This window comes from Canis lupus, chromosome 33 (assembly GCF_011100685.1).
Source record: "Canis lupus familiaris isolate Mischka breed German Shepherd chromosome 33, alternate assembly UU_Cfam_GSD_1.0, whole genome shotgun sequence".
NCBI lineage: Eukaryota > Metazoa > Chordata > Mammalia > Carnivora > Canidae > Canis > Canis lupus.
The window spans coordinates 26,611,373-26,636,876 of record NC_049254.1 but is presented as its reverse complement, the minus strand read 5'-3'; the positions used below and the strand labels follow the sequence as shown (position 1 = coordinate 26,636,876).

Below are 25,504 nucleotides of genomic sequence, written 5' to 3'. Positions count from 1 at the left end.
AAAGGTACAAAAGAATCTACAGCGGAAGGCAGGGCCACCCCTGCACACCCCGAGCAGGACCCTTTCCTAAGGGCATGTCCTGCGATGAGCACAGGCTTATGCAACTATATGAGCGCGTGTAGGCTTTATCTTCCCACAAATAAAATAGTTAACTCTTGAACCACAGGGGACGTGGGGTAAGGACGCCGACAGCCCCTCCCATCCCGTGCCCTTGAACACCTGCCTGTAACTTTTGGCTCCCCCCACACTTAACTACTAATAGCCACTATTACTGATAGCCTTACTAATAACACAAACAGTTGATTGACACTTTTTTTTTCATGTTACATATGCTTTATAATGTGTCTCACAATAAAGTGAGCTAGAGAAAAAAGTGTTATTCAGAGAATCCTAAGGAAACACGTTTACGGTACCGGACCAAATTGAAAAGAAATCCGCGTGTGGAAATCCACGCAGTCTGAGCTTGTTCAAGAGTCAGCTGCGATTGGCTTACTTTTCGTTTTGTGATAATTGTGGGTTTCCCCGCAGTTGTGTATGTGCTGCCCAAGCAAGTACCAGATTCCCACGCGGTTGTAAGAAATCCTATGTAGACCCGGTCCTCACACCCTCCCCCAGCCTCCCCCAGTGGTGACAGCTTGGGGAACGATGGCGCATGACGGTGAGGGAGCTGACCTCCAATGCCATCCTTCTCCCTTCTTCAGATTCCACCGGTTTCACCAATGAGTTTTCTTAAACCCCAAAGGTAGTGCCGATGCCTCCCCCCTGATCCTTGTGGAAGCATCTTGAAGGCTGCCATCCCTTTGGTGCCAGGTGCCACTTTATGCACCATACATGCAGCAAAGCACCTCCAGCATGCAGGGAATGAGGCGCCTAACAAATCACCCCATCTTCACCCCGGAGCTCCTGGACTTCAAAGCTCAAAGCTTGCACACCTCACTGCAAATGAAGCGAGGTCCTCAGTTTCTTCCCTTCCTCCTCTTCTTCGTTCTTTCTGGCCCCCTGGGTCTCTGGAATTCAGGCTGGGGATTTTTTTGTTGTTGTTGTTGTTGTTGTTGTTGTTCATTTATACCGTGCCCTGTTCTGGAAGGGAGTTAGGGGCGGGCAGGCTGCAGAGATTTCTCTCTGTTCTCCTATCCCAGAAGAGCAGACTGCGATGCTGGGATGAATGATTTTTGATGGGATAAAAATTAATAAAGTGATGCAATGTTTCCCCTAATTTTTTAAAGCTGTGAGCAGATGCCAGTGTTACCTGAGCAGACAGCTGGGGCAGAGCCTGAGCCCGTCTGTCCTCAGCAGGGGCTGGGAAGGTTTCGCAGAGGCCCAGAGCCAAGGTCGCTGGTGGGGCCTGCCCAGCCCCGGGACAGCAAAGAAGCTAAGTGGAGGCTGGGCCTGGAGCCCAGAGCTGGGGAAGAGAAGCCTCCAGGCTGAGGTGTCTCTGCCTCAGGCCCCTGGATTCATTCAGCAGGGCCCCCCTTTTCCTGCGGGCCCCCTCCCCAACCTCTCTCCTCAATTCTCTTCTCAGGACAGCTGAGGCAGGCCAGAAGGTTCTAATTATTCCTGAAAACCTCAGAAGCCAAAAGAGGAATGGCCGAAAGAAGATGTTAGAAGGAAAGAAAGAAAATTCTTAGGGAAAACCAGACCTCACATCTGCTTGACATTAATAAAGCCTTTCAACATGCACCACACCGTTCCCCCGTCTCCGCAGCCCCGGGAAGTGAGAACGAGAGGCATTAGTTTCTCCATTTTACAGATGCGGACACTGAGGCTCCCAGAAGGCCCCCCGGCAGGTAGCGGAGCTAGAAGTTTCCCTGCCTCTGCAGCCGGGTCTGATCTCATACCTCCTCCGGCTCCCACCCATGCGTAGCCTCCCCCACCAACGGGGTCCGTCTGCACCCTGACAGGCACATCATTGTCACCCAAAGCCCAGAGCTGACCTTGTGGCCTCTTGGTGTGGTACGCTCTGTGGGTTTGCACAAAGGTGTGTAAGGACACGTGTCCCCCATTACAGTGTCACACAGAGTAGTTTCACTGCCCTAAAAATCCTCTGCGCTCCGCTCGTTCATCCTCCCACCCCACAAGCACTGATCTTTTACCACCGTCTCCACAGTTTGCCTTTTCCAGAATATCATAGAGTCGACATCATACAGTGTGTGGCCTTTTCACACTGAAAAGAAGATTGGCTTCTTTCATTCGGTATTACGCATCGAAGTTTCCTCCCTGTCTTTTCATGGCTTGATAGCTCGCTTCTCTTTTGCACGGAGTAATAGTCTATTATTTGCATACACCACAGTTTATTTATCCGTTCACCTGCTGAAAGGCCTCTTGGTGGCTTCCCAGTTTGGGCAATCGTGAATAAAGCTGCTACAATCATCCACGCACAGGTTTTTGTGTGGACATGTTCCCTGATTTCAGGGGTTTGGGCAGCAGGCTAATGTGATGGAGACCGTGCTTGAGGCAGATGAGGCCGGCAGCACTCTGTGGGCTGGACGGTGCGGGACAGGAATCATGAGGGGACGGAGGGGGTGATTCGGGAAGGGGTGACACGGCGGTCCAGGGAGGTGGCCGTGGCAAAGTCAGATCCAGAGTCCCCGCAGGAGAGGAGGAGGCAGCCGGGACCGCAGGGGCCGAGGCCTAGTGTCTGGAGAGACGGCTGGCCTGTCGGAGGGGAGAGTGGGGCAGGTGGGAGGAAGGAGGTGGCTTGCTGCACAAGGCAGGAGCTCCTCGAGGCTCCAGGTTGAACAGAAGGGGCTCCCTGGCTGGGAAGATGGGGCTGCCAGGGAGCAGGGACAGCGTGGGCTTTGGGAGCAGACCAGTCTCATTTTAATCCCAGCTCCTTCGCTTACTGTCTCTGTGACCTGGACATTTACCCCACCTGTTTCCTCATCTGCAAATGAAGTTTTCTATCTCCCGGGGTTGCTCCGAAGGTTAAAAGAGCCCATGGGGAGAAAGCTCTCTCACCAAAGGCCCCCTGTGGTCTGTCCCCCACCACGCAGGAGCCAGGAAGCTGCATCCCGGGGGGAGCTGCCTGCAGAACCAACTTGACTCATGATCTTTGTCTCTGTTTTCACAGGAACTACCTCTTCAGACTCAGCCTTGCCAATGTTTCCCTCCTTCAGGTACATTTGCCTCCCTTCCCTTCCATTCCATTCCCTGTGATTTCCCTGGTATTTGGGAGCCAGGCCTGGGGGTGCACAGGGAGCAAGATTCAGAATTCAGCCCTAACAGGCGAAAACAGGAGCCCTGTGCTCTTTTCACTGGCCCCGGACTCCGGCTGGCTTCCAGGTAACTGCTGGGAAGGTAGTTGGAAGCGGGGGTGCAGCCACATAAACATAGAGGCACACATGGGGCTCCTGCCTTGTGCAGAGGAGCTGCTGGCAGAGGAGAGAAGGAGCACCCGAGCTCCGGCGACCAGCTGGCCCCGTTTGCCTGGGGATGGGGCATCCCAGGGTACGGGACTCTAGGTACTAAATCTGGGATGGTGCTGGGCGAACCGGAATGGTTGGTTATTCTAAGTCCTACAGCAAGGTCTGAGTTTTGGCCTCAAGAGAAACGGTATCCCTGGTTCCTTTCTTAGCTTGGCCGAAGTGATCCCATCCTAACTCAGCATTTTCACTGAGCTGTGATTGATTTATTATCTGCTGCCAAGAAGGACTCCCCAAGCATAATTCCCTAAGTGCTCTGGGAGGCATTTTAATGGGACTCCCTGATCCAGAACATTTATCCCAGATTGAGAAACAGATGCCAAACTGCCTCTGCAGAGGCTGAACTTTCTAGAGAAAAGAAGTCCATCTTTTCCTCAATGAGGAGAAAGACTCAGTTCTTGTGTCTGGGAGGCTTGAGCATTTATTGCATCAGAGCTGAGGGTGGTGGGGGGGCTATAAGGCCAACAGAGTCTCTGACCTCTAGAGCTCCTGGTGTAGCCAAGACAAGATGATGAGTGCTGCACCTGACCTTATGACAGAACAGTTAAAGGAGATGGTCAGGGCTAGGCTGTATGGGATAGGGTTTCACTGCAAAGGGTATCTGGGGGAAGGGGACCCTTCCTTGGTGAGCTGTTTTGACATTCTGGTCTGACCATCAGGAAGGGAGAGGGCCCGAAGGAACTAGGGCAAATTGAGAAGAAAATGCCATTCATCCATTTATGGGTCCATCTATCCTTCGGGCCTTACCTTAACCAGCCAAGCTGCCCTCCATTCATCCACCTACCCACCCAGTAAACACGTGTTGAGGACCTACCGAAAGCCGGGTCTGGTCCCAGGCATGGTACTAGGCATTTGAGCTCCAAAGATGAATCAGGCTCAGTCCCCGGCCTCAGGAATAAGCAGATGAGATCACAAGTGATTCCCTGTTCTGGATGGGATTTCTGTGGCTTGGTCCCAGAGCCTGGACAATGGCAACATCCAGTGGCCTGCCAGCTTGGGCACAAGCAACTCATCCAGAACCTAGTTACCAGGTGACATCCATGGCAAATGAAGCCCAGCAGGTCAGAGCCTGGGGGAGGTCGGTGCATGCAGATGTGTTTCAAAGTAGGTAGGAGGAAGTGGGTCCCTGCAGGGGTCCTGCCCTGAGTTCAGGCAGTTGGTGTTTTGTTAGATTTCCAAGTTCTACAAACGAAGGTCTTCTAGGAGCAATAAAGAGGTCAGAGAGGAGAAGCGGATGCACAGAAATAAAAGCAACGCTGTGGGAAGCACGCAGGGAGGGGTGAATGCTAGTAGGTTCAGCTGTGGCCCAGAGGCGCGAGGAACCCACTGGGCTCAGCATGGTCTGCAAAGCCTTCCTGGAAAGCTGCCCTTGGGCTGGAGCTCGAAGGGTGGGGATTTGCCAGGTGGTTGAGCGGAGGACACAGAGGTGTGAGATACAAGGAGCACCGAGGGGTCCAGCGTGCAGGATTCTGGGGTGTGAGTAGGAAAGGGGTGGCAGATGAAGCCTGGGAAAAGAGAGGCCACACTGCAGAGCAGAGGAGTCCGTATTTTATTTCGAAGGCAATGGGACTCGCTAAAGGGTTTTAAGCAGAGAAGTGGCATTGACCAGTGTTGGTGTTTAGATCATCTGGCCTGGTGCAGAGAATGGGTTAGTGGAGGAGCCAGTTAGGAGGCAACTGCAATCGCCCAGGTGAGGGGTGGGGAAATTGAACTAAGGCAGTGGAGTGGGGATGGAGAGAGGAGGGTGGAAGAGCTTCAAGGGACAGAAGTGCATAGGGTCACAACATGAAAGGCAACCTAGGTTTCTGGCTTACAGAGCTAAGTGGCATAAGTCAGGTTGGGAATGGAGCCAGCCTGGTGCACGGCAGTGGTTCACTCTTGGTTGCCCACTAGAGTCACCAGGAGAGATTTAAAAAACACTGACGCCTGGGTCCCACACTCAGAGATCCTGACTCGTTTGGTCGAGGTACAGCTGGGCACCGGGATTTTTCAATCCCAAGTGATTCATGTGCAGCCAGATTTAGGATCACTGCCTTAGGATACCAGCATCTTTTGTGTAGGTGCTGCCCGCTGGTTTGGCTTTGCCTGGTATCCTTGACAGCTGGCCTGCAGGGCCCAGGGCCCACAGCTTATCAGATGTTAGGACTCTGGCTTACTGATGAGGCCCGGCACTGGGTTCATCTCTGTGTGTTGATGTGGCCACAGCATGGGAGGATGTCTCAATGCCAGCCCCATACTGGGGACAGAGGCTCAGCTTCAGCCTTCACTGCAGGGTGCTGCACATCAGCCACAAGTGCACCAGGAATTGGTTTTACCACCTCCTCAGGGTGTCTCTCTGGGGCCTGAACTCAGGAGTCCAGAGTGGATTCTCCATAATGGAACTAAGGAGAGGAGTAAATACTTTCCATGCCCACATCTCCACTGTAGTGGGTCCCGTCTAGCCACAGAGCGGAGACAAAGGAAGAGAAATTGGAGTGAGCTGTCTGGCATTCCCTGGAGAGGCTGGGGGTGAACCCTGGCCTCCAGTCCCCTACTCCGTCATCTGGCCTGGTGAAAAAGCCCTGACTTTTGACCACAGAAGCCTGACCTCAGCAGGTGCCCTGTCATTACCCTAACTAGGGCTTTGGGTCCCTGCTTGTAAGTTCCCAGTCATCAGCATCTGCTCGCACAAGTGGCTCTGGACAACCAAGTGCTAAAATTGATCTGCCCCCGCCCCCCCCCCCCCACAGGAGGAGGTAGGGCCGAGGCTCCCCAACCCAGCCTCTTCTACTCTATACTGCCTGGGACTATGCATGGCTGTAACTCTCCTTTACAGCCAACCGATCCTCCCCTAACGTAGGATTTAACCAAACTTAAAACTCAAGGTTTTATTGATAGTTTAAATAATTAAAGGAAATCTAAATACAAACAGTTTATGCAAACCAGTAGCCATTAAAAGGACTTCTAAGTACCTAACTCCTATTAAACAGTTTATGTAAACTACTATTCCTTCAGGAAAATCGAAATGCTCCTTCCCAATTCTCCAAGAAGGAAAAGCAGCACAGAGGACAGTGAGTGTGTGAGTGTGTGTGTGTGTGTGTGTGTGTGTAGACTCGTGCTTGTGGACAGGGAGAGGAAATCAAATCAGTTTATTTGTGATGCTTATTTATCAGCGTACTTTAAACTGGTTTGGGGAAAGAAAAGGTGACAAGTGGCCAACAGTGTCCGGGGGCTGCTGTATGATGAGCTCACTTGGATTTGGCGATTTTCTGACCTTTGCCAGAGTGGTTCTAAGGGGCTGATGTGACTGGAGGCCTAATTGCAATGGATTTATGAACTTGGGCTGCCAGATGTCCCGGAAGTGCAGAAACTTGGACGGTTCCGCACACACGCATCAGGACGCATGTGAGGCTTTGTTGGGCCTCAGCAGACAGTGAAGCTGATTCTGAGCTCTCTTCTAGTTATCTCCACAGTCTCTAAGCTAGCCTGGCAGCTCTCGACTTACTTGAAATCTAAACTCTGCTGCATGGTGGCCTTGATGCTCAGGAGATGTTTTAATGTTGAGCCATTGTCACTGGCGTACAGGAGAAGTGCTGAGTCTGCCAGGAGATTCTCCAGGTCCTGGCCAACTTGCCTGTTCTCTCCCGTAGCAGAAAACCATGCAGTTACTCTGTTACAAGAGATTGCCATACTGGAACTTCTGGGACGGTCCTAGTTTAAAGTTTTATGCGTGGCAGTTCGATTGATCATACACGTCTATCTCCACCACTAAAATGATGGTGAGGAATTTTTAAAGGTTCAGATCCACAATGACAGTGAGAACAAAAGAGATGTCAGTGGAGAAGAGATTAAACACATTTTAGGGGGATGGAAAGTGGATGGACAATCATAACTGATTTAGCAGAGCAGAATAATTTACAGAGGACAATATGGCAGAGAACTAAGCTGACCACCACCCTGCTCCAAAGGTTCAGAAATTGGGATGTTGGGTACTGTGGAATGTGAGGATGAAGTATAAAGTGAGGAGGGGGAAATAGTTGAAATTGTCTAAATTGAGTGGTTGGAATCCAGGGCTCGTATCCCCCGCCCCCCATAGCAATCCTTTCATCCATTTTACCCCTAGATTACCCCAACAAAGAGAGACTAAGAGCCTTTCTCTAAAGAGTTGACTGGTGAGTCTGCAAATTTGAGACTCCAAGAAAACTGAAGGACACTAATGGGGTATGAGACTAAAAGAGTATTTCTCTTCTCTCTCTCTTTGTGCAATTTATTTATTGAAGAAACCTGGTCATTTGTCCTATAGAGTTTTCCACAGTCTGGATTTTGCTGATTGCAAAATGGTACAAAGTGGTAGATTTTAACATGTTCCTCTATTCTTTGTATCATCTGTAAATTGACAGCTAGATCTAAAGACTTTATTCCAGACTCACCTTGGTTGCACATTTCCTAACCCCAGACCTGGAATCAGCTGTTACTCGGTTCCTTTCAGTGGGAAGTGGCTAGTCTATTTATTTATTTATTTATTTATTTATTTATTTATTTTTAAAGATTTTATTTATTCATAGAGACAGAGAGAGAGGCAGAGACCCAGGCAGAGGCAGAAGCAGGCTCCATACAGGAAGCCTGATGTGGGACTCGATCCCGGGTCTCCAGGATCACACCCCAGGCTGCAGGCGGTGCTAAACTACACTGCGCCACCGGGGCTGCCCAATTTATTTTAAATAAAAGGAAATAGCCCCAAATCACCAGATATATCAGGAAAGCCTCTAAAGTGAAAGAAAAACAAGTGAAAACAAACAAGCAAATAGCATGAAAGCTATAAGAAAACAGGGACAATAAGAGAAATATAAGAAAACAATTTTAAAAACTATTTAGGAAAAACTAAGATATAAAACCGTATTGAAATATAAAAATATATTGTTTTATAAAACAAGTTTAAAATATGGAAATTAAAAATGTGATTGGGGAAATAAAAGCTGCACTGAAGAATTAAAAGATGAAGCTGAAGAAAAATCTCCCAGAAATTAGACCAACAAAAAAAAAAATAAAAAATTAAGAACAAGGGAGAAAAAAACAAAATTAAAGGATCAAAACACAAGGGCCAACCAATGATTGGATTAAAGAGTTACAAAAAAAGAGAACAAAGGAAAAGATGAGGAAGAAACTCAAGATGAAATTACATAAGAATATCTCCCAATGCAGAGGATGGACTAGTCTTCACATTGAAAGGGCTAAATGGGTTTCCAAAAGGGAGATGCACTAAGGCACATCAGTGTGAAATTCAAGATATTGTTATGAAAGAGAAGATCCACAAAGCTTCTAGAGTCCAAAGAAAAAACTGTCATTAAAAAAGTTGGGGAATAAGAATTACAGCAAACTTTGGAGCGCCTGCATGCTTCAGTCAGTTAAGCATCTAACTCTTGATTTTGGCTCAGGTCATGATCTCAGGGTCGTGAGATCCAGCCCTGTGTCTGGCTCTGTGCTGAATGTGGAGCCTGCTTAAGATTCTCTCCCTCCCCCGCCCCTCTTCCTAAAAAATAAAAATAAAAATAATTACATCAGACTTATAGCAACACTGCAATCTAGGAGACAATGGAAGAATAAATGCCTTTAAAATTCCAAGTGAAGATTATTTCCAACCTAGAACTCTATCAACACTACCAATCAAGTATGAAAATAGAATGAATCAGAAATGCAAGAATTTTTAAAGATTGATCTGTCATGGGGCACCTGGCTGGCTCATTCAGAAGATCACTTGACTCTTGATCTCAGGGTAGTGAGTTTGAGCCCCATGTTGAGTGTAGAGATTACTTAAATGAATGAATAAATAAAAACTTGAAAAAATTGATCTACCATCTTCCTTTTCTTAGGAAGATACTGGAGATGTGTTTCACCAAAATTAGCAAGTAAATCAAAACATTGGGAAACATGGGATTCAGCAAAAAGGAAGGGAGAGAAGGTAAGTCCCAGTCCCAACAGCCAAGTTGGAGGCTCCAGGAGCAACCAGTCCACACTGGGGCAGGAGGCTGGAGGCTGGGGTAGGGGGAAGAAGACAGGAAGAAATGGATGATCAGAACCATTTGTATTTACAGTTAGCAAATGATATTGAGAGGGATTTGTAACCCCTGTTGGACATTTGGGGAAAAAATTAATGGCAAGTACATTGCAAAACAAGCAAATGAAGAAAATCAAGGCAATTATGCAGTCCAGGAAAAACAAAAAGTTGGTCAAGAAAGAAACCTCATCAAAATAGGCATTATTTCACAGAATCTCAGCCGCACATTTTCACATTTTAATGAGTCTGAAATCAGGCCACATCTTACAGTCACCGTCATCTAGACTGCCGTCCTGATTGAGTTGTCCTCGCCTATGCAGGCATGAACTTGGTCATTATTCTGATAACAGCAACCCGTTCACATTTCAGGCCACAGAACATTTTAGGATCAGATGAGGAGGCAATATGAGTCCTGATTTTTCAGAAAACCTTCTGTGGACACCTTCTGGTAAGACCAAGAAAGTACCAGCATCCAAACTTGCAGAATGGGATCCATAGCTTGGAAGAAAATTCTGGAGACCAGCATGGAATACTCTTTAAGAATTGCTACATCACTGAAGCACTGGGTGGTTAAAAAAATGATCCTCTAAAACAAGCAAACGAACAAAACAAATGAGCACTGACAACTGAAAAGGGACTCAGAAGAGGCAAACTCTGAATTCAAAGGAGGTTTAAGAATACTTAATTAAGCTTGTTTCCATTTTTCTTTTTTGTGCACACGAGATTGATAGATGATAAAAATTATGTGTCTAAACAAGAGCACTTTCAATAAGTTTATATTAAAAATGTAAGGAATAAAGGATTTGATAGGCAGCATATTTTCTTTCCTGGTGTTTTATATTACCATCAATGGCATTTTATATTCAGCGAATTCCAGTAGTAGTGAATAATTTCTATAACTTCATAATAATGTAAATACCAATGTTGATTTTAACTTAAAAATAATTATATCAACATTTTAAATTAATATTACATAATTATAATGGGAAGATGGGGAGAAGGGAAATGTCTGTGTGCTTTGGGGTGGGAGAGAATGGGATGGGTGATTGGGAAAAATCTTTACTTCCATAACAGGAAGTCAGAAGAGAAAGTCTGAGATTGATACATATTTTTGAGAAAAATTAAAAGAAATTATATTAAAACACACAGACATACAGAAACAGTTAAAAGGACCTAGTTGGGGGATCCCTGGGTGGCTCAGCAGTTTTGCGCCTGCCTTTGGCCCAAGGTGCCATCCTGGAGTCCCGGGATCGAGTCCCGCGTCGGGCTCCCAGCATGGAGCCTGCTTCTCCCTCCTCCTGTGTCTCTGCCTCTCTCTCTCTCTCTTTATGTCTACATAAATAAATAAATAAATCTTAAAAAAAAAAAAAAAAGGACCTAGTTGTCCTTAGGAAACAGTATTGGAGTGGAGGAGGAGTGGGTTGCCTTTTTTTTTTTTTATAATTTTTTTCATATCATTTGACTTTTTCAACTCTGTACATCATTACTTGGGTATAAATAATTTTCAAAATAAAATAAAAAATTTAAAAATGACTCCAACAAGCCTGTTCTGTGCTGTCATCATTATAAATATACATATCCTTTTCAGGCCATATGTTCTAACTTTGGGTTTGAAAAATCTATTCACTGTGAGAAGCTGCAGGATGTAACAGAGAGAGCTCAGCTCTGGTGTCAACTGTCTGGGTTTGCATCTTGGGGTTGTTGCTGACTAGCTTTGTGACCTTGGGCAAATTGCCTGACTTCTCTGAGCTTCATTTTCCTCCCCTGTAAAATGAGCAGAAATCTACATATTTTACAGTGCCTGTCTGGGTGTTCGGCTCAGTGTGACTTTAACTGCTTAGGATTGTGAATGGCTGTCCCACCTACCTACCCAGTGGAATTCCCACCCGCTGATGAGCAAGGGCCCTCTGCCCACCAACCCCTCATCCCCCACCGCCACCCACTGTCCGAAGCTTTGGCCAGGACATCTGCAGCGTCCGTGGACCATTGCTCTTTTCAGGCTCCAGGGGCCTTGACGTTGCTTCTCTCTATCCCTCTTCCCTCTCACATCAGCCTCAGCCAGGGAGCTGATGGGGTCCCGAGGAGGACAGTGGCTCCACTGTCCAGATAAATCCCATGGCTCTGCAGCTAGATGCCAGGGGTCGTTTGCCCTCCAGGATCTGGGAGCAGAAGATACTGTCTTAGCTCCAGGCCTGGCTTGGATGAGCCCAGCTTGCTCCTAGGTCTGATGGGAGCCTGAGCAACTTGTCCCTCCGCTCCTGAATCCAGGCTTTGCAAGAGTCAGCCCTCCCTCTGCCCCGTGAAGTAGTGAAGTAACCGTCTTGGAGCTTTGCTGCTCCTTCTCTCAGCACCTCCTCCCACACCCTGGCCCTGGAGCCCTGCAGACAGGGACTTCAAGGCTCGAAGGAGCTCTACAAGAAATTAAAAGCAGGTTGGTTTTTTGTTTTGTTTTGTTTTGTTTTTCTCCTTCTTTGAATAGAAGACCTGCTTGCTCACTTCTCCCTCTCCCAGGACAGGTAGGGAGGTTCATGTTTATACATGTGACCCAGAAATATATAATGAGCTACACATCAGGGCTGCTGACATTGTCTGGACCTGGAGGGTGGCGCTCCTCCCTGCAGCTGCTCCTCAGAGGCTGGGAGGGATGTCAGAGGGTAGAGACAGAATAGGGGAAGGGGGGATCCTTGCTGGGAAACAGCCCTCTCCTGATGCCATGGGCACTTGGGAACAGGAGTCCCTGAGTGAAGGCTGCACCCCCAAGCACCCCACGAGAGCGTGAGTAATGCTCCGAGGGAAGCAGACAGCACAGAGTCGGGGAGAGGGGTAGCAATTAAGAAATGGGAAGCCCAAGGTACTGAGACAGTGGGATAAAGAGAAAAAACACACAGAGACTTTGACTCAAGAATATGGGCTCCAATACCATCTCACCACATAGCAGCAGCAGGTCTCACAGAATCTGAGTTCCTTCGCCTGTTAAGAAAAAAAGAAAAAAACCCTTTGCAGGCTAACAGTGGGAAAATTAAGTAGATCTGTCGCTAGGGTTTGCAAAGGTAGCTTTTCCTCTCTGCCTGCCTCTCATTCACTTGAGGGACATCTGGCACACACTGGAGGCACATTTTCCACCTCTCACTCTGGGTCTGGGGTGGTCCTCGAGGTCTTCCTCGGCCCCTTCCAGCTCCCTGGCTGACCTGGGGAAGGAAAGAGGAGGAGGTCCTAGGACAGAGCTGCATGTGCGTCACTCAGCATGAGGATGTTGTTACTCGAGGCTTCCCTGCCCCAAGCAGGTGGCAGGGAGTTGGATTGAGGGGACCTCCTCCTTAAGGTCTCTGAGTGAGGAGACCTGGCTGGCCTCTGAGTCCACGTGGACGTAGTGAAGGGAGCCCTTACCGTGCTGGCTGGCACTGACCCTTTCCCAGCTTCTGGTCCACTCCCCACTCTGACTGCTGCCCGCCACGGCGGGGAGTGGCGCAGCCGTGTCATGTCTGTGTGCTCCTCCCACAGGCCACAGAGTGGGCCTCCAACGAGGACACGCGCCGCTCCTGCCAAAGCAAAGGGAAGACTGAGGTAGGTGGCTCCAGTGGTGCAAGGGCCTGGCTTAGAGCTGGCAGGAGGCCTGTGGTTATGGGGACGGGGGGCACTGTGTGGGCTGAGGCCACCTGCGTGAGAGGCCCAGCCTGGAGGAGCGGGGCGCTCTGGATGCAGGTAAGGCCTCTGCGCTGAGCATCTGAGCCACGGTGCGGCCAGCTGGCCTGGGGCGGGGGTGTATGAGAGCAGGGGAGGTCCACAGATGCAACCCAAACTTCAGAGCAGGGCACATCTGGGGCAGAGGGCAGCGTTTTCAAATGTTTGCAGGCACAGTGGTGCGAAGGAAAGCCCCCCACACCCGGTGCCCCACACCTGGTGCCCCACACCTGGTGCACTTGTTCCTCTATTACTTCTCTGTCACTGTTGCTTTAGGAGGAGTGTCAGAACTACGTGCGGGTCCTGATTGTCACTGGCCGGAAAGTGTTCCTGTGTGGGACCAATGCCTTTTCCCCCGTGTGCTCCAGCAGACAGGTGGGGCCCCCTCAGGGTAAGGCCGCCCAAGGAGGGCACGAGATTCCCTCCTCCAGGCTCCACACAGCCTTGGAGCGGGGCTGCCAGATGTAGCAGAAACGACTCAAAGAGAATGTCTGGTTACATTTCAGATAAACAACAAATTATATTTTAGCATCTCTCCCGCAAGATTTGGGACATACACTAAATAATTATTCCTCATTCATCAGCATTCGAATTTACCTGGGCCTGCTGTGTTTTAGCATCAAGGTCACCTTGGAGGGTCCTGACTGGGAGGGGGGCAGGGAACAGAGGGAGATGGAGCTCCTGGTACAACCTCCTCCCTCCGGGGTGGCAGCTCCCTCAGAGGGACTCTGGGGGCTGGGGGTGGGGAGGTGAGGAGGAGGTTGGAGACCAGGAGAGGCCTAGAGAGACCAGGGACCCAGGCGGAAGCAAACTCTGGGGTTGGGGGTGGGAAAGGACAGCCCCTGGGTCTCAGGGAAAAGTGCCCCTGTCTCCCCATCGTCCCCAGGTGGGGAACCTCAGCCGGACCATAGAGAAGATCAATGGTGTGGCCCGCTGCCCCTACGACCCACGCCACAACTCCACAGCTGTCATCTCCTCTCAGGGGGAGCTCTATGCGGCCACCGTCATTGACTTCTCAGGTCGGGACCCCGCCATCTACCGCAGCCTGGGCAGCGGGCCACCACTTCGCACCGCCCAGTACAACTCCAAGTGGCTCAACGGTAAGGGGGTGCAGCCCGGGGGGCTGGGGGTTCTCCTGCCAGCCCACCCTGACCCCTGTCCATCCTCCTTCCCGCCCACCCTCTGAAAGCGATCACGCTGGCTTTGTCCAGAGGCCCCGAGTCGGGCAGATGTTTGCCCAAGGACCGTGGCATGTCGGAGGTGGACTCCGGATGAAATCACAGGTGTAACCAGAACAGGTGGAGAGGAGGCTATAGGGCAGAGGAGGAGTTGGGAATTAAGTAGGAGAAAGGGCTACGGAAAGAAGAGATTGGGAGAGGGTGGTAGGGGTTTCCTTTCCCTTGGAGTTGGAGCCGGCTGCGCGGCCTGAGCAAGCACTTGACCTCTCTCTGCCGTCATGTTCTCTTCCGGAATATGAAGATAGTCACGGTACTTCCGTCCTAGGTGGCTAAGAGGATCTTCCGGGCACTTGCCATAAGGCCTGGTAGGCCGTGAGCGCTCACTAGCGCTCATTAACTATGAAGTTAGAGCCTTCAGGCCACCAAACTGTCCAGGGGTGTCAGGATCCCCATGTGGGAAGACAGGTAGCCACGTCCTCCAGGCTCAGGCCCGACCCCCCGTTCCTCTTCTGCCCCCCGCCCCCAGAGCCAAACTTTGTGGCAGCCTATGATATCGGGCTCTTCGCCTACTTCTTCCTGCGGGAGAACGCGGTGGAGCACGACTGCGGGCGCACGGTGTACTCTCGCGTGGCCCGAGTGTGCAAGAACGACGTGGGAGGCCGCTTCCTGCTGGAGGACACGTGGACCACGTTCATGAAGGCCCGGCTCAACTGCTCCCGCCCGGGCGAGGTCCCCTTCTACTACAACGAGCTGCAGAGTGCCTTCCACCTGCCGGAGCAGGACCTCATCTACGGGGTCTTCACCACCAACGTGTGAGTCCCTGGCCTCCCCCCGCCCCTCCCCGCCTGGCGGGCTGCAGGGGTGCGCGGCTCCCTCTCCGGGCCTTTCTCCCCTTCTGTGGGATGGGGAGTGCGGGCCTTGCCCCCCACCCCCAGGGCAGCCGCTCTCCAGCCCGTCTTAGGGGGTAAGGTGCTCCCAACCACTCCCTACTTGCTGCGCCTTGCTGCCTGCGCAGTGGGGAGCACTTATTCCCTATTGCGGCCAAGGGCAAGCCCAGGCCAAAGTGGGGAGCACTTATTCCCGATTGCTGCGAAGGGCAAGCCCAGGCCAAATCTGAAGAAATAAATGGAGCCAGCTTATGGCTCCGTGGAGGAGGAAATTGCTGGCGGTGAAAGGAAAACAGCCTGCCCTGGACAAGGGGACGGCAGCCCCCAGGTGCGGGAGCAGCTACCTTCTGGTGCCTTCCAACAACAGGACTCCCTGAACCTGCTAAAGCCGAAGCGGGAGAGTCTCCTGGCAGTCCTGACGGCGCGGGGAACGCAGGCTGGGAAACAGGGCCCCGTGCCCCCAGGTGTGAGGAAGGGTAGCCTTCCTGGGGATCGTCCTGGGGATCGGGATCGCCAGGCCCTCCTCCCACCACCTCCTGTGCAAGCCTGGCCCAGCCAGGTGATGCTCACGCACAGAATGCCGAGTGGGCAGCGGAGACCGAGGAACACTGTTGTACAGGATGGAACTCTGTTGTACAGGATGCCGCGTGGGGTTCTCTGTAAGGACCTCAGAAGCATATGGGCCTGGAGCGCTGTGGGCTCACCTGAGCCCCAGGTAGCAGGGCTTGGAGGAGGGCCAGGCTGGCTATAGAAAGCATCGTCTGAGGGGATGGACAGGGATGGGAGTAAAACTGGTAAACAGGAGCGGAGAGGCCATCCGAGGCAGGGGACACCACGCATCACAGCCCACACAGGCCATGAGCTGACAGCCAGGACTCAGTGGCCGGCCCGGCAGTCAGCACCAGAAAGTGGGCAGCCGGGAGCAAGGGGCAGGGGCTGCTGGAGAGGCATCGGGGGGAAATGATGACATTGCTTTGGATGGTCAATAGTTTATGTATCGTGTGCCTTCCCCATGCCAGGTGCTTGCCGTGATGGGGGAGGGAGGGAAGCAGGGGTGCCAGTGAGCAAAAGTAGACCTGGCTCTGCCCTTCTAGAAATGGTGGTTATCAAACACCCTGAGTTTAACTGTGATAAATGCTACAGAGGGAAAGGATAGTGTGCAGGGAAGCCTTTACCAGTATGGAGGGGTGGTGATCAGGGAAGGCTTCCTGTAGGAAGTGGCATCTACAGGATGAGTGGGAATTAACTAGGAGAGAGGAGCATTCCAGCCCAAGAGAATAACACACACAGAGCTTTGGAGTAGGAAGACAGAAATGTTTGAGGAGACCAGTGTGGCAGGAGCCTGGAGGGTAAGGAAGAGGAGAAACAGGAAGAATTTTGTCCTTCCAGACTGTTTAAGGGTTTTGATCTTTATTCTAAGAGAAAGGGGGAATTATTGAAGGGCTTGGAGCCAGCCAGAGACCAGCTGGGATGCGCAATTTGAAATGTTCCCCGTGGCTGCTGTGTGGAGAATGGATTCAGGAGACTGGACGGGCTGCGGGAAGGGCAGCCACGAGATCAGCACAGCATCCAGCCGGAGATGATGGGGCGAGGCCAGGCAGAAAGGGCAGGGAGGGTGATGGACACATTTGGGAGAGGGACTAAATGCCGAGAACAAAACCGGAGACGCTGGGCGGAGTGGTCTGTTCCCATCAGACTCATAAAACACCTGATCCTGGGACTGAAAGGGTCTTAAGAGGTCATCGGGTGTTGTGGGCTGCAGCATGAATCAGTGGTTGGATAACCAGCTTGAAACAACATAAAATAAAATGAAGAAAGCAGAATAGAATGGAATAAAAATAGCCGAGTACAATGCATTTAGCAAGGGTATTGTTTCATGAGATTTCTTCATAGAGGTGTGTGCTCAGTGTGGGAGTTCTCCGGAGCTGTAACGTGGAGTGTATTTCTTACAGTGGGCTATGGGCTAAACGTTGGGAAAACACTCACTTTATGTGACCGTCCCCCTGGAGAAGGGAAAGGGACGAGGCAGTAGCACAGAGTGACCCCCCAGGGCTTCTCATCACTGGCCTTTCCCAGCGTTTCCGGAGTGTGAGGACCGCACCTCCTCCTTCTGAGACACCGCATGGTGTGCGAACCCCGGGGCTCTCGCTACGTCCTCGGTGGGCCTTGGAGCTGGGCCCAGCCATGTCCTGCCGGCTGGTGGGATCGCAGGGCACCCGGGCCCGCAGGGGGGGCCGCATCCCACCACCTCTTGCCTTTCAGAAACAGCATCGCCGCTTCTGCTGTCTGCGCCTTCAACCTCAGTGCCATCTCCCAGGCTTTCAATGGCCCATTTCGCTACCAGGAGAACCCCAGGGCCGCCTGGCTCCCCATCGCTAACCCCATCCCCAACTTCCAGGTACAGCTCCTCCTCCCCATTCCCTCTCTTCACAGACCAGCTTTTCTTAGAGGACCAGCCCCCAGCTGATTCCCAGCTGCTTGGCACACCCAAGCGGGCCGCACCCATAGGTGGAGACTCCCATAGTTCCCTAAGACGGTGGAGTGAGAAGGGGCTGGGGGGACACAGCGACGGAGCATGCTCCGAGCCATCTCTAAATGGGACTTCGCACCTCCAGGGAGACGCAATGTAGGGAGCTGAGAGCGCTCACAGCTGTTTGGCCAGAATTGTGAGATTTTAGCTGGAGTTTGCTTTCAGTCTACCCAGCCTGGGTGCTGATTCCTGGAGGGTCAGAGTGCCAGGAGTGGTCAGGGCCCAGCCATGGGTAATCTGAGCATCCCTCGTGCTGTGATGGAGAAGAGGAAAGGGCCATGGGGCAAAGGAAGCTAAGGATGGTTAACTTTCGAATCCACCCAACTTCCTGCCCGCAGGGCAGTACAGAGTTTAGGAAGATCTCAGGCTTTGCGGGGAGATAATCCTGACCCAGATCTAGCCCTCCCTCTGTGTGACCTTGACCTGGGTCAAGTCACCCAACCTCCCAGAGTCTTTTTACCCATGTCGGGTACTAGAGATAATACTCTCAACCTCTAAGAGAAGCGCAAGGCTTAAATATGCACCCGACACAGCGCCTGGAATGTAGTAAGTGCTCAATAAATGGTAGTTGCCCTCCAGCTTTGGTTTAGGAGGCGTAAGAACTTTGAGCTGGTAGGGACGCAGGAGAGGGAAGGCAGGTTGTGGCCCGGCATGGGGGAGGAGCACCTACGGGGACAGTGTGAAATCCCTGGACACTTGTTAAACACACTCAGATGATTCATTTGTAGATAACCCAGCCCCTTTTCCATCTTCACATCCCTGGCAGGGACCTCCTCCCCATCTCCCAGCCTCATGGTCCCTTAGTTCTCAAGGAAGAGGCATCTCTCCCTGGAGGGGGTTGCAGGGAACCCAAAGAGGGGGTGTTGGGGGTGAGGAGCCGGGATTGGAGAATCAGAACCTGCCGGTGGCCCCCCAGGTTATGAGGCAGGAGAGGGATAGGAGGCTAGCAGCCCGGGGGCTGGGCACGTGTGACACCCCCCTCACCCCCCACCCCGCGGCAGTGCGGCACCCTGCCAGAGGTGGGCCCCAACGAGAACCTGACAGAGCGCAGCCTGCAGGACGCGCAGCGCCTGTTCCTGATGAGCGAGGCCGTGCAGCCGGTGACCCCTGAGCCCTGTGTCACCCAGGACAGCGTGCGCTTCTCACACCTCGTGGTGGACCTTGTGCAGGCCAAGGACACGCTCTACCACGTGCTCTACATCGGCACAGGTGAGCCCTGGCCGCCCAGCCGGGCTCGGGAGGTGGGGGGTGGATGTGGAGGGGGAGATGCAGGCTGGGCCTTCGAGGCCACTTTCCTCCGCCCCTGCAGAGTCGGGCACCATCCTGAAGGCCCTGTCCACGACGAGCCGCAGCCTCCGCGGCTGCTACCTGGAGGAGCTGCACGTCCTGCCCCCTGGGCGCCGCGAGCCCCTGCGCAGCCTGCGCATCCTGCACAGCGCCCGCGCGCTCTTCGTGGGGCTGAGCGATGGCGTGCTGCGGGTGCCGCTGGAGAGGTGCGCGGCCTACCGCAGCCAGGGGTGAGCCGGGGCGGGGAGCCGGGGCGGGGGCGGGGGGGGAGGTCCCCAAGGTAGAGCCCCTTGGAGGTGGCTCTCAGAGGCAGAGCTCGGGAGCCACCTGGCGTGGCATCCTGCATCCTGGCCCAGTCTCCAGTTTGCCTTTGGACCAGTCACTTTGAACTTCGGGTTCCTCCTCATAAACTATCTGCAGGGTTTTCATAAAGGTTAATTGGGATAGTCTGCATGAACCATTCCTCATTGCCTGGGGGAGTGTGGGCTTTAACAGATGAGGGGGGCTGCTGTTAACCCTTTTCTCAACCTCAAAGCTAGGGCCTGTCAGCCTTCTCTACCTTTCTTGATTTTTTTTTAAGATTTTATTTATTTATTCATGAGAGACACACAGAGGGAGAGAGGCAGAGACCCAGGCAGAGGGAGAAGCAGGCTCCATGCAGGGAGCCCGATGTGGACTCAACCCCAGGCCTCCAGGAACAGGCCCTGGGCTGAAGGCAGCGCTAAACCATTGAGCCACCTGGGCTGCCCTACCTTTCTTGATTTATTCTTGGTCACCCCTTTTTAAAAAATATTTTATTTATTCATTCATGAGAGACACAGTGAGAGAGAGAGAGAGGCAGAGACACAGGCAGAGGGAGAAGCAGGCTCCATGCAGGGAGCCCGATGTGGACTCAACCCCAGGCCTCCAGGAACAGGCCCTGGGCTGAAGGCGGCGCTAAACGGCTGAGCCACCCGGGCTGCCCATTTTCGGTCCCTTTAATTCAGAGAAAGGTCTTCATCTTTGAAACCACAGCACTTCCTACCCAGATGTGCAGGGAGATAGGAGACATGCTGTGAATCAGCACCAGATTTTTGCTTTCCTTCCTTCCTGACTTAGAAGAGGCAGAGAGGCCTGGTGTGTGTGTTTGGGGGGGTGGGGGTGGGTGGAGGTGAGGCACCATGTGGAGCTGTTGGTTGTATTTGCTTCGCAACTGCTTCTGAGACCTTAGCTTCAAGTGGCTTCATGAATTTGGCAATACTGGCACTGGCATTTCAGGGGGAAAACAAAAGCCAAATGGAAACGTATCTCAGAATCCTACCATGTGAAGCTCCCCCGAGCTGTGCCCCCTCATTTTTGAGATAATCAAAAGCTGCCTTAGTTGGCATCGCCACAGCCACGTGGGCTTCTGTGGCCTTTGCAACACAGAAGCCTCCTGGCTGTGCCCATCTGTCCTCGAGATTTGTGAAACAAATGGTACCCCTGCTGCTGAGGGTCGCTCTCCAGCCCCTGTGGCGTGTGCTGGGAGCTGCGCAGAGGTCCCGAGGGCAGGGGAGGAGGCTGGATGCTCTGGGTGCGGCAGCCAGGGAGGAAGAAAGGGAGAGCAGTGGCCAGACACTCAGGCTCCCCTCAGCCCCATCATGGGGTTCCACCCGCAAAACACCAAACAGTTAGTAAGGACTACCATGCTCAGAGCACTTTGTAGGACTGTTGATGTGAGAGAAAGGAGACAAGATGAAACGGGCCTAGCACACTCACATTTCCCTCAGCGCTGTGGATGTCTGGCTGGAGAGACCAACCGTGGCCTGTGGTGGACGTGTGAGGGGGGTATAGCAGGCAGGCAGGGCTCCCATGACAGAATTGGACACACTTGGGCTTCTCCCTCCGCTCCATCATCTACTAGCTATATGGTCCTTTACCTTTGAAGATCTCTCCTCGGGGGAAAATAAGAGGAAATTGTGATGGAAAAAAATGATGGTTAATTTCGGCAGTTATTGTAAGGATTGGGAATCATACTCATGAAGCGCCTGCCCTGCAAGTCCTAGGCGGTCGCTAGGGTGGAGAGAAGAGGGGAATAGCTTCTGCATGTAGAGGCCTTGCAGCCTCCTGGGCTCCCTGGAGTCTCTGCACCTGTGACATTGAGTATCGGCAGCACCACTTGGCATGAATCACAGGCTGTCCGCTGACGGCCTTTCCCCCATATCTTGTATTCTTCTTTAACTCTTGTGTTGGTGTGAAACTTTTCACTGTGTCTTGTTCTTTAGGAGGTTATAAATCCTTGAAGGCAAACCCACTTGAGCAAAACCAAGTACTTTCTATGCTTCAGCAGGGGGTCACACCCAGCCCAAGGCACAGAGTGGCCTTGCACACATGACTGATCCTTGAGCTGATTGATTGTTTGGCCTGAGAGGACACTGGTGCAGGAGAAGAGTGGAGAGTGGGACCGAAGCCAGCTGGGCATGCCAAGGGAGGGTTTGATCTGAATCTGTGGCTGTGGGCCCCGAAGTGATCTTTGAGCAGAGGAGTGGAGTGACAGGCAGCTGAATAGGTGTTTGACAAAGGTCAATCAGACAGTGGTGAGCAGCGTTGTCGAGGGGCAGACGGCTGGCCCAGGTGAGCTAGTGTGGCTCCAGGCCAGATAGGAAGTCTGCAGTGGCCCCAGAGGGGGAAGATGCCGGGGCATTTCCCCGCTCACACGATGCTGCAGAGAAGGGACAGGGAGGTTGCCTAGCGTGGCCAGGTGGGACAGCAAGGTAGAAAGAGGTCAGTTTGGAGTCTGATACTTTCGTCTATTTGGATTCCTGAATTGCTATGCAACAGATTCAGACCCTGCTATAAGGCTCCAGGTGGATCTGAAAATGGAAGGTCTCATCATTGCAAAGTTAATACAATGACCAGAGCGAGGCCGTGTAGCACCCATCTGTGGTCTCCAGAGTCTAGAAGCCAACTGTCACACCGTATCAGAATCTGTGCTGTTGTGGGCTGGGTTGTCACAGGGTTTTACTGTGTCCTAGGAGACATTTCATGCATTTCCCCCCATTCCTTCCAAAGCTGGCAGGAGGACGAGGGTGGACTAGCAGAGACCTTTTCAGCGCCTCCCGCCGCCTCACCCGACCCTGCCCAGAATCCAGGGGGCTGTCTCCAGCCCCCTCCTTTTGCTTAGGCAAATCTCAGCCCCGTGGGGGCATAACCAAGACTCTGGCCTGGCCAGAGAGAGAGACCAGGGCTCACGAGAGGTGGGGCAGAGGGAATGAGCTGCTGACTGGCTCTACAAAGCCAGTGTTTTATGCATGAACCTCCCCCTTCCTCCTCCTGGCATGGGGGTGTCTACACCAGCTCCCTCAGGAGGGTGGCTCCGAGAATCTCCACCCAACCTCCGTCCCTGAAAAGAAATCTGGGTCTTCCTCCGCTGCCACCTTAAGGAATGGCCCCTCGCGCCCACGCCCCACCTTGGACAGCTCCCCTTGCGCGACTCTCGCTCCGACGCTGGAATCCTCCCGCTTTCACCTTCACCATCCATCTCTGTCCTGCCTCCCAGCCCAAGGAAGGACCTGTTCCCTTTTGTAATGGCTGCTTGAGACACTGCAATAAAAAAGACATGGTGATATATTATTGGCCTAATGGCTGCTCTTATGAAAGGAACCCTCAGCAGCTCCCCATTCTTACAGTCAGACACACTTTAATGCTCTCCTTGGAGCTTTCATTTTCTTAAGAACATTCCCTACTCCGTAAGCTTTGGAGCGGTCTTTGGCCCAAAACAGCGAATGTGGACGAGAAGAGAGCTCAAGCATTGGCTCCAGGGGAGTCGTGCAAGCCCCTTCGGGCAGCCAGGGCCAGAGGAGGGCAGGGCAGGGGGAGAATCTAGTCTCTTTCTCATCTGGAAGAACTGGGAGCAAGCTGAGAGGATGAAGGAGACGGAGTGGGGGTGCCGGGGCCAGCATCCACCCTGTGTTTTTCTTTTCTTCCTTCCTTTCTTCTTCTGTCATGGGTTGGGAAGACAAGGGACTTCATCTCTTGGCTTGAGAACCCTGACTGTGGCCGTAGAACAGCAATGCTCAATCATGCTCTTCTTTAGGATCACCTACAGAGTGTTCAAAAGATTCTAGTAACTGGGCCTATTTTGGTCCAAAAGACCCAGATAAAGGGGTTTTTTGTTGTTGTTGTTTGTGTGTTTGCTGAAGCTTCTCAAAACATCACGAGGAGATTCTAATTTGTAGCCAAAACTGGGAACCATTTTTCTGGAACTGGTTAGACCCTAGATGAAAGGAGTAGCATGAGACAAATTACATTCCTCCAGAATCTTCTGCTCGTATCTTGTATAAAACTGTTTCCCATTTTCTGCTCTTAACCGTTTTCTCTACTGGCAGGCTTGTTTTTGATGAATAGAATTTTATTTACTATTATCATTAATCGCTAGTCATGGCTCTCTTTCATTTAATTCATGTTGCTTATAAAGTGCCGTATCAGCCGCTTCGGGAGTTTGCTACTCAGGAGTGGGCTTCGTTGACTTGTGATTGGCTGCATTTGCTAGCAGCAAATTTGGTCCAAATGTCAGCCGGAGAGCAGAATCTCAAAAGCACATGTTGCTGGGACTACTTTGCATATGTACTGTATCTAGTCCCCTGGTGTCTAGTTTGATGCATTCTGCTGGTGAAGCACCCCCACATCAAACCATTGATCCCAAATGAAAAAAATATGAACACACTAACATTGTACAGCTTACACAAACTGCCCTTGAGTGGATAAAATGCAAACAGATACTTGAGTAACAGATGAGCATTCTGGATTCCCGGGTGGGCCAGTGGGTGCTTACTGGGGTCCAGCAGGGCCCTCACCCATTGAAGCCCCAGCCATCACGTCCCCTACATGAGGTCATGGGCTGCCTGAGCAAGGGGCAGCATTGTCTGCTTCAGCCTCCTCTGGCAACACGGGGAAGCCCCACCCTCTTCTTTGTAAGCTCTCTCATATCACCCCATTTGTCTTGGGAACCTGACATGGTCCATTGAACTCACTGAAAATAAAGAACTCACCTGACAGGAGACTCTCCCTGAGGCTTTGAGAGGAAAGATTCTATCCTGGAAACACCAAAAGGAGCAAACTCTTGACTCTCCCGTGTATTCCTTTAACCCTTGGCATCCTTGGCCCCTTTGGCCAATCGAAAATCCCTCTGCAGAGTCACGTCATGGTGTGGATTCCCTCCCCCTCCTTGCAGTCCAGCACCTTCTTTCCCTGAAGCCTTTTCCTCATCCTAACCTCTGATCTCTTACACATTCCCAGTGCTCTCTCTAGACCCTCTCTTGCAGGCCCACTGCTGTGGAGCATCCAGGCTTGGTAAGAGGGGTGGAAGTTGGGAAAAGGAGGCAGAAGGGATACAGGGTATCCCCTGGGGTTGGCAGTGGGGTCCCCTGGGCAGAGGGAACTTCCTTCAGGCTCCAGCATCTGATACTCTGCTTAGCAATGAACAGCAAATCCTGATTCCATAATTTCCATACTCTTTTTCTGCTCCTTGAAGTCTTATTAGTAGAGATATAACTGTTTTTAAAAGTATGTATGTATGTATGTATGTATGTATGTATTTATTTATTTATTTTTAGTGATCTCCAAACCAATGTGTGGGGCTCAAACTCGTGACCCTGAGATCAAGCATCACACACTCTTCTGACTCCACCAGCCAGGCACCCCCAGAATTAATTTGTTGTTGTTGTTGTTGTTGTTAAAAACTGTAAAGGATATAATGAATGAGTCTGAAGGAAAAAGGGAAGAAAGGAGCCCTACAATATGAGAAGTGGAGGTATTTGGGGCATTCATTGGTATATGAACCATACCTTTTCTGGGTCATTACAGATAGACCAGTCCTGAGGGCCCGGGAAGGGGGACCTGGGACACATGACCCCTCTCTTGGCAGGCTGAGCTCATCCTCATGATGCTAACCCACTAGACTCTGGTTCCTGCCACTTAGCAGCATAAGCATGTGGATGCCCCAGGGGACCCTACACTATGCTAGGTGTCCCCTGCCCCTGTGCCTGTGTTTTGAGGCATGGGCCTATGTTCACTCAGTGGGTGAAGTCCGACGCAGCCTCCAGCTGGGAGGCAGGAGTGTGGTGGTGGAAGTATCGTGGTCAGGAAGTCTTTGTTCAAGTCCCAGCTCTGCCATCTGTAATTTGTGTGATCTGCAGGAAACTCCTCTTCCTTCTCTGTAATTGTTTCTTCCTTCCTACAACAAAAAGGTTGTATTGTGGATCCCAGTTACTCAACTTGGCTCCCATTAGAATCATGTAGGAGCTTTTAAAACCTCCCCATCCCGAGAGAGTTTTATATGGGAGGGGGCAGGTATCAGTACTTTTTAAAAGCTTCTTAAGGGACGCCTGAGTGGCTCAGCGGTTAAAGCGTCTGCCTTTGGCTTGGGACGTGATCCCCGGGTCCTGGGTTCAAGTCCTGCATCGGGCTCCCTGCATGGAGCCTGCTTCTCCCTCTCCCTCTGGTTCTGTCTCTGCCTCTCTAATCTC

At 51.7% G+C, this 25,504-nt stretch overlaps 1 protein-coding gene across 1 annotated transcript in view; it reads left to right on the top strand.

Moving 5' to 3' along the window:
* Nucleotides 1-25,504, top strand: part of SEMA5B (semaphorin 5B) — a 119,054-nt gene that overhangs the window by 85,731 nt on the left and 7,819 nt on the right. The window contains 8 exon segments of the mRNA XM_038583039.1: nt 3,071-3,116; nt 12,958-13,020; nt 13,414-13,512; nt 14,024-14,237; nt 14,842-15,127; nt 17,465-17,600; nt 18,734-18,941; nt 19,042-19,249. Of these exon segments, the coding sequence (XP_038438967.1) occupies nt 3,071-3,116; nt 12,958-13,020; nt 13,414-13,512; nt 14,024-14,237; nt 14,842-15,127; nt 17,465-17,600; nt 18,734-18,941; nt 19,042-19,249 (1,260 nt within the window).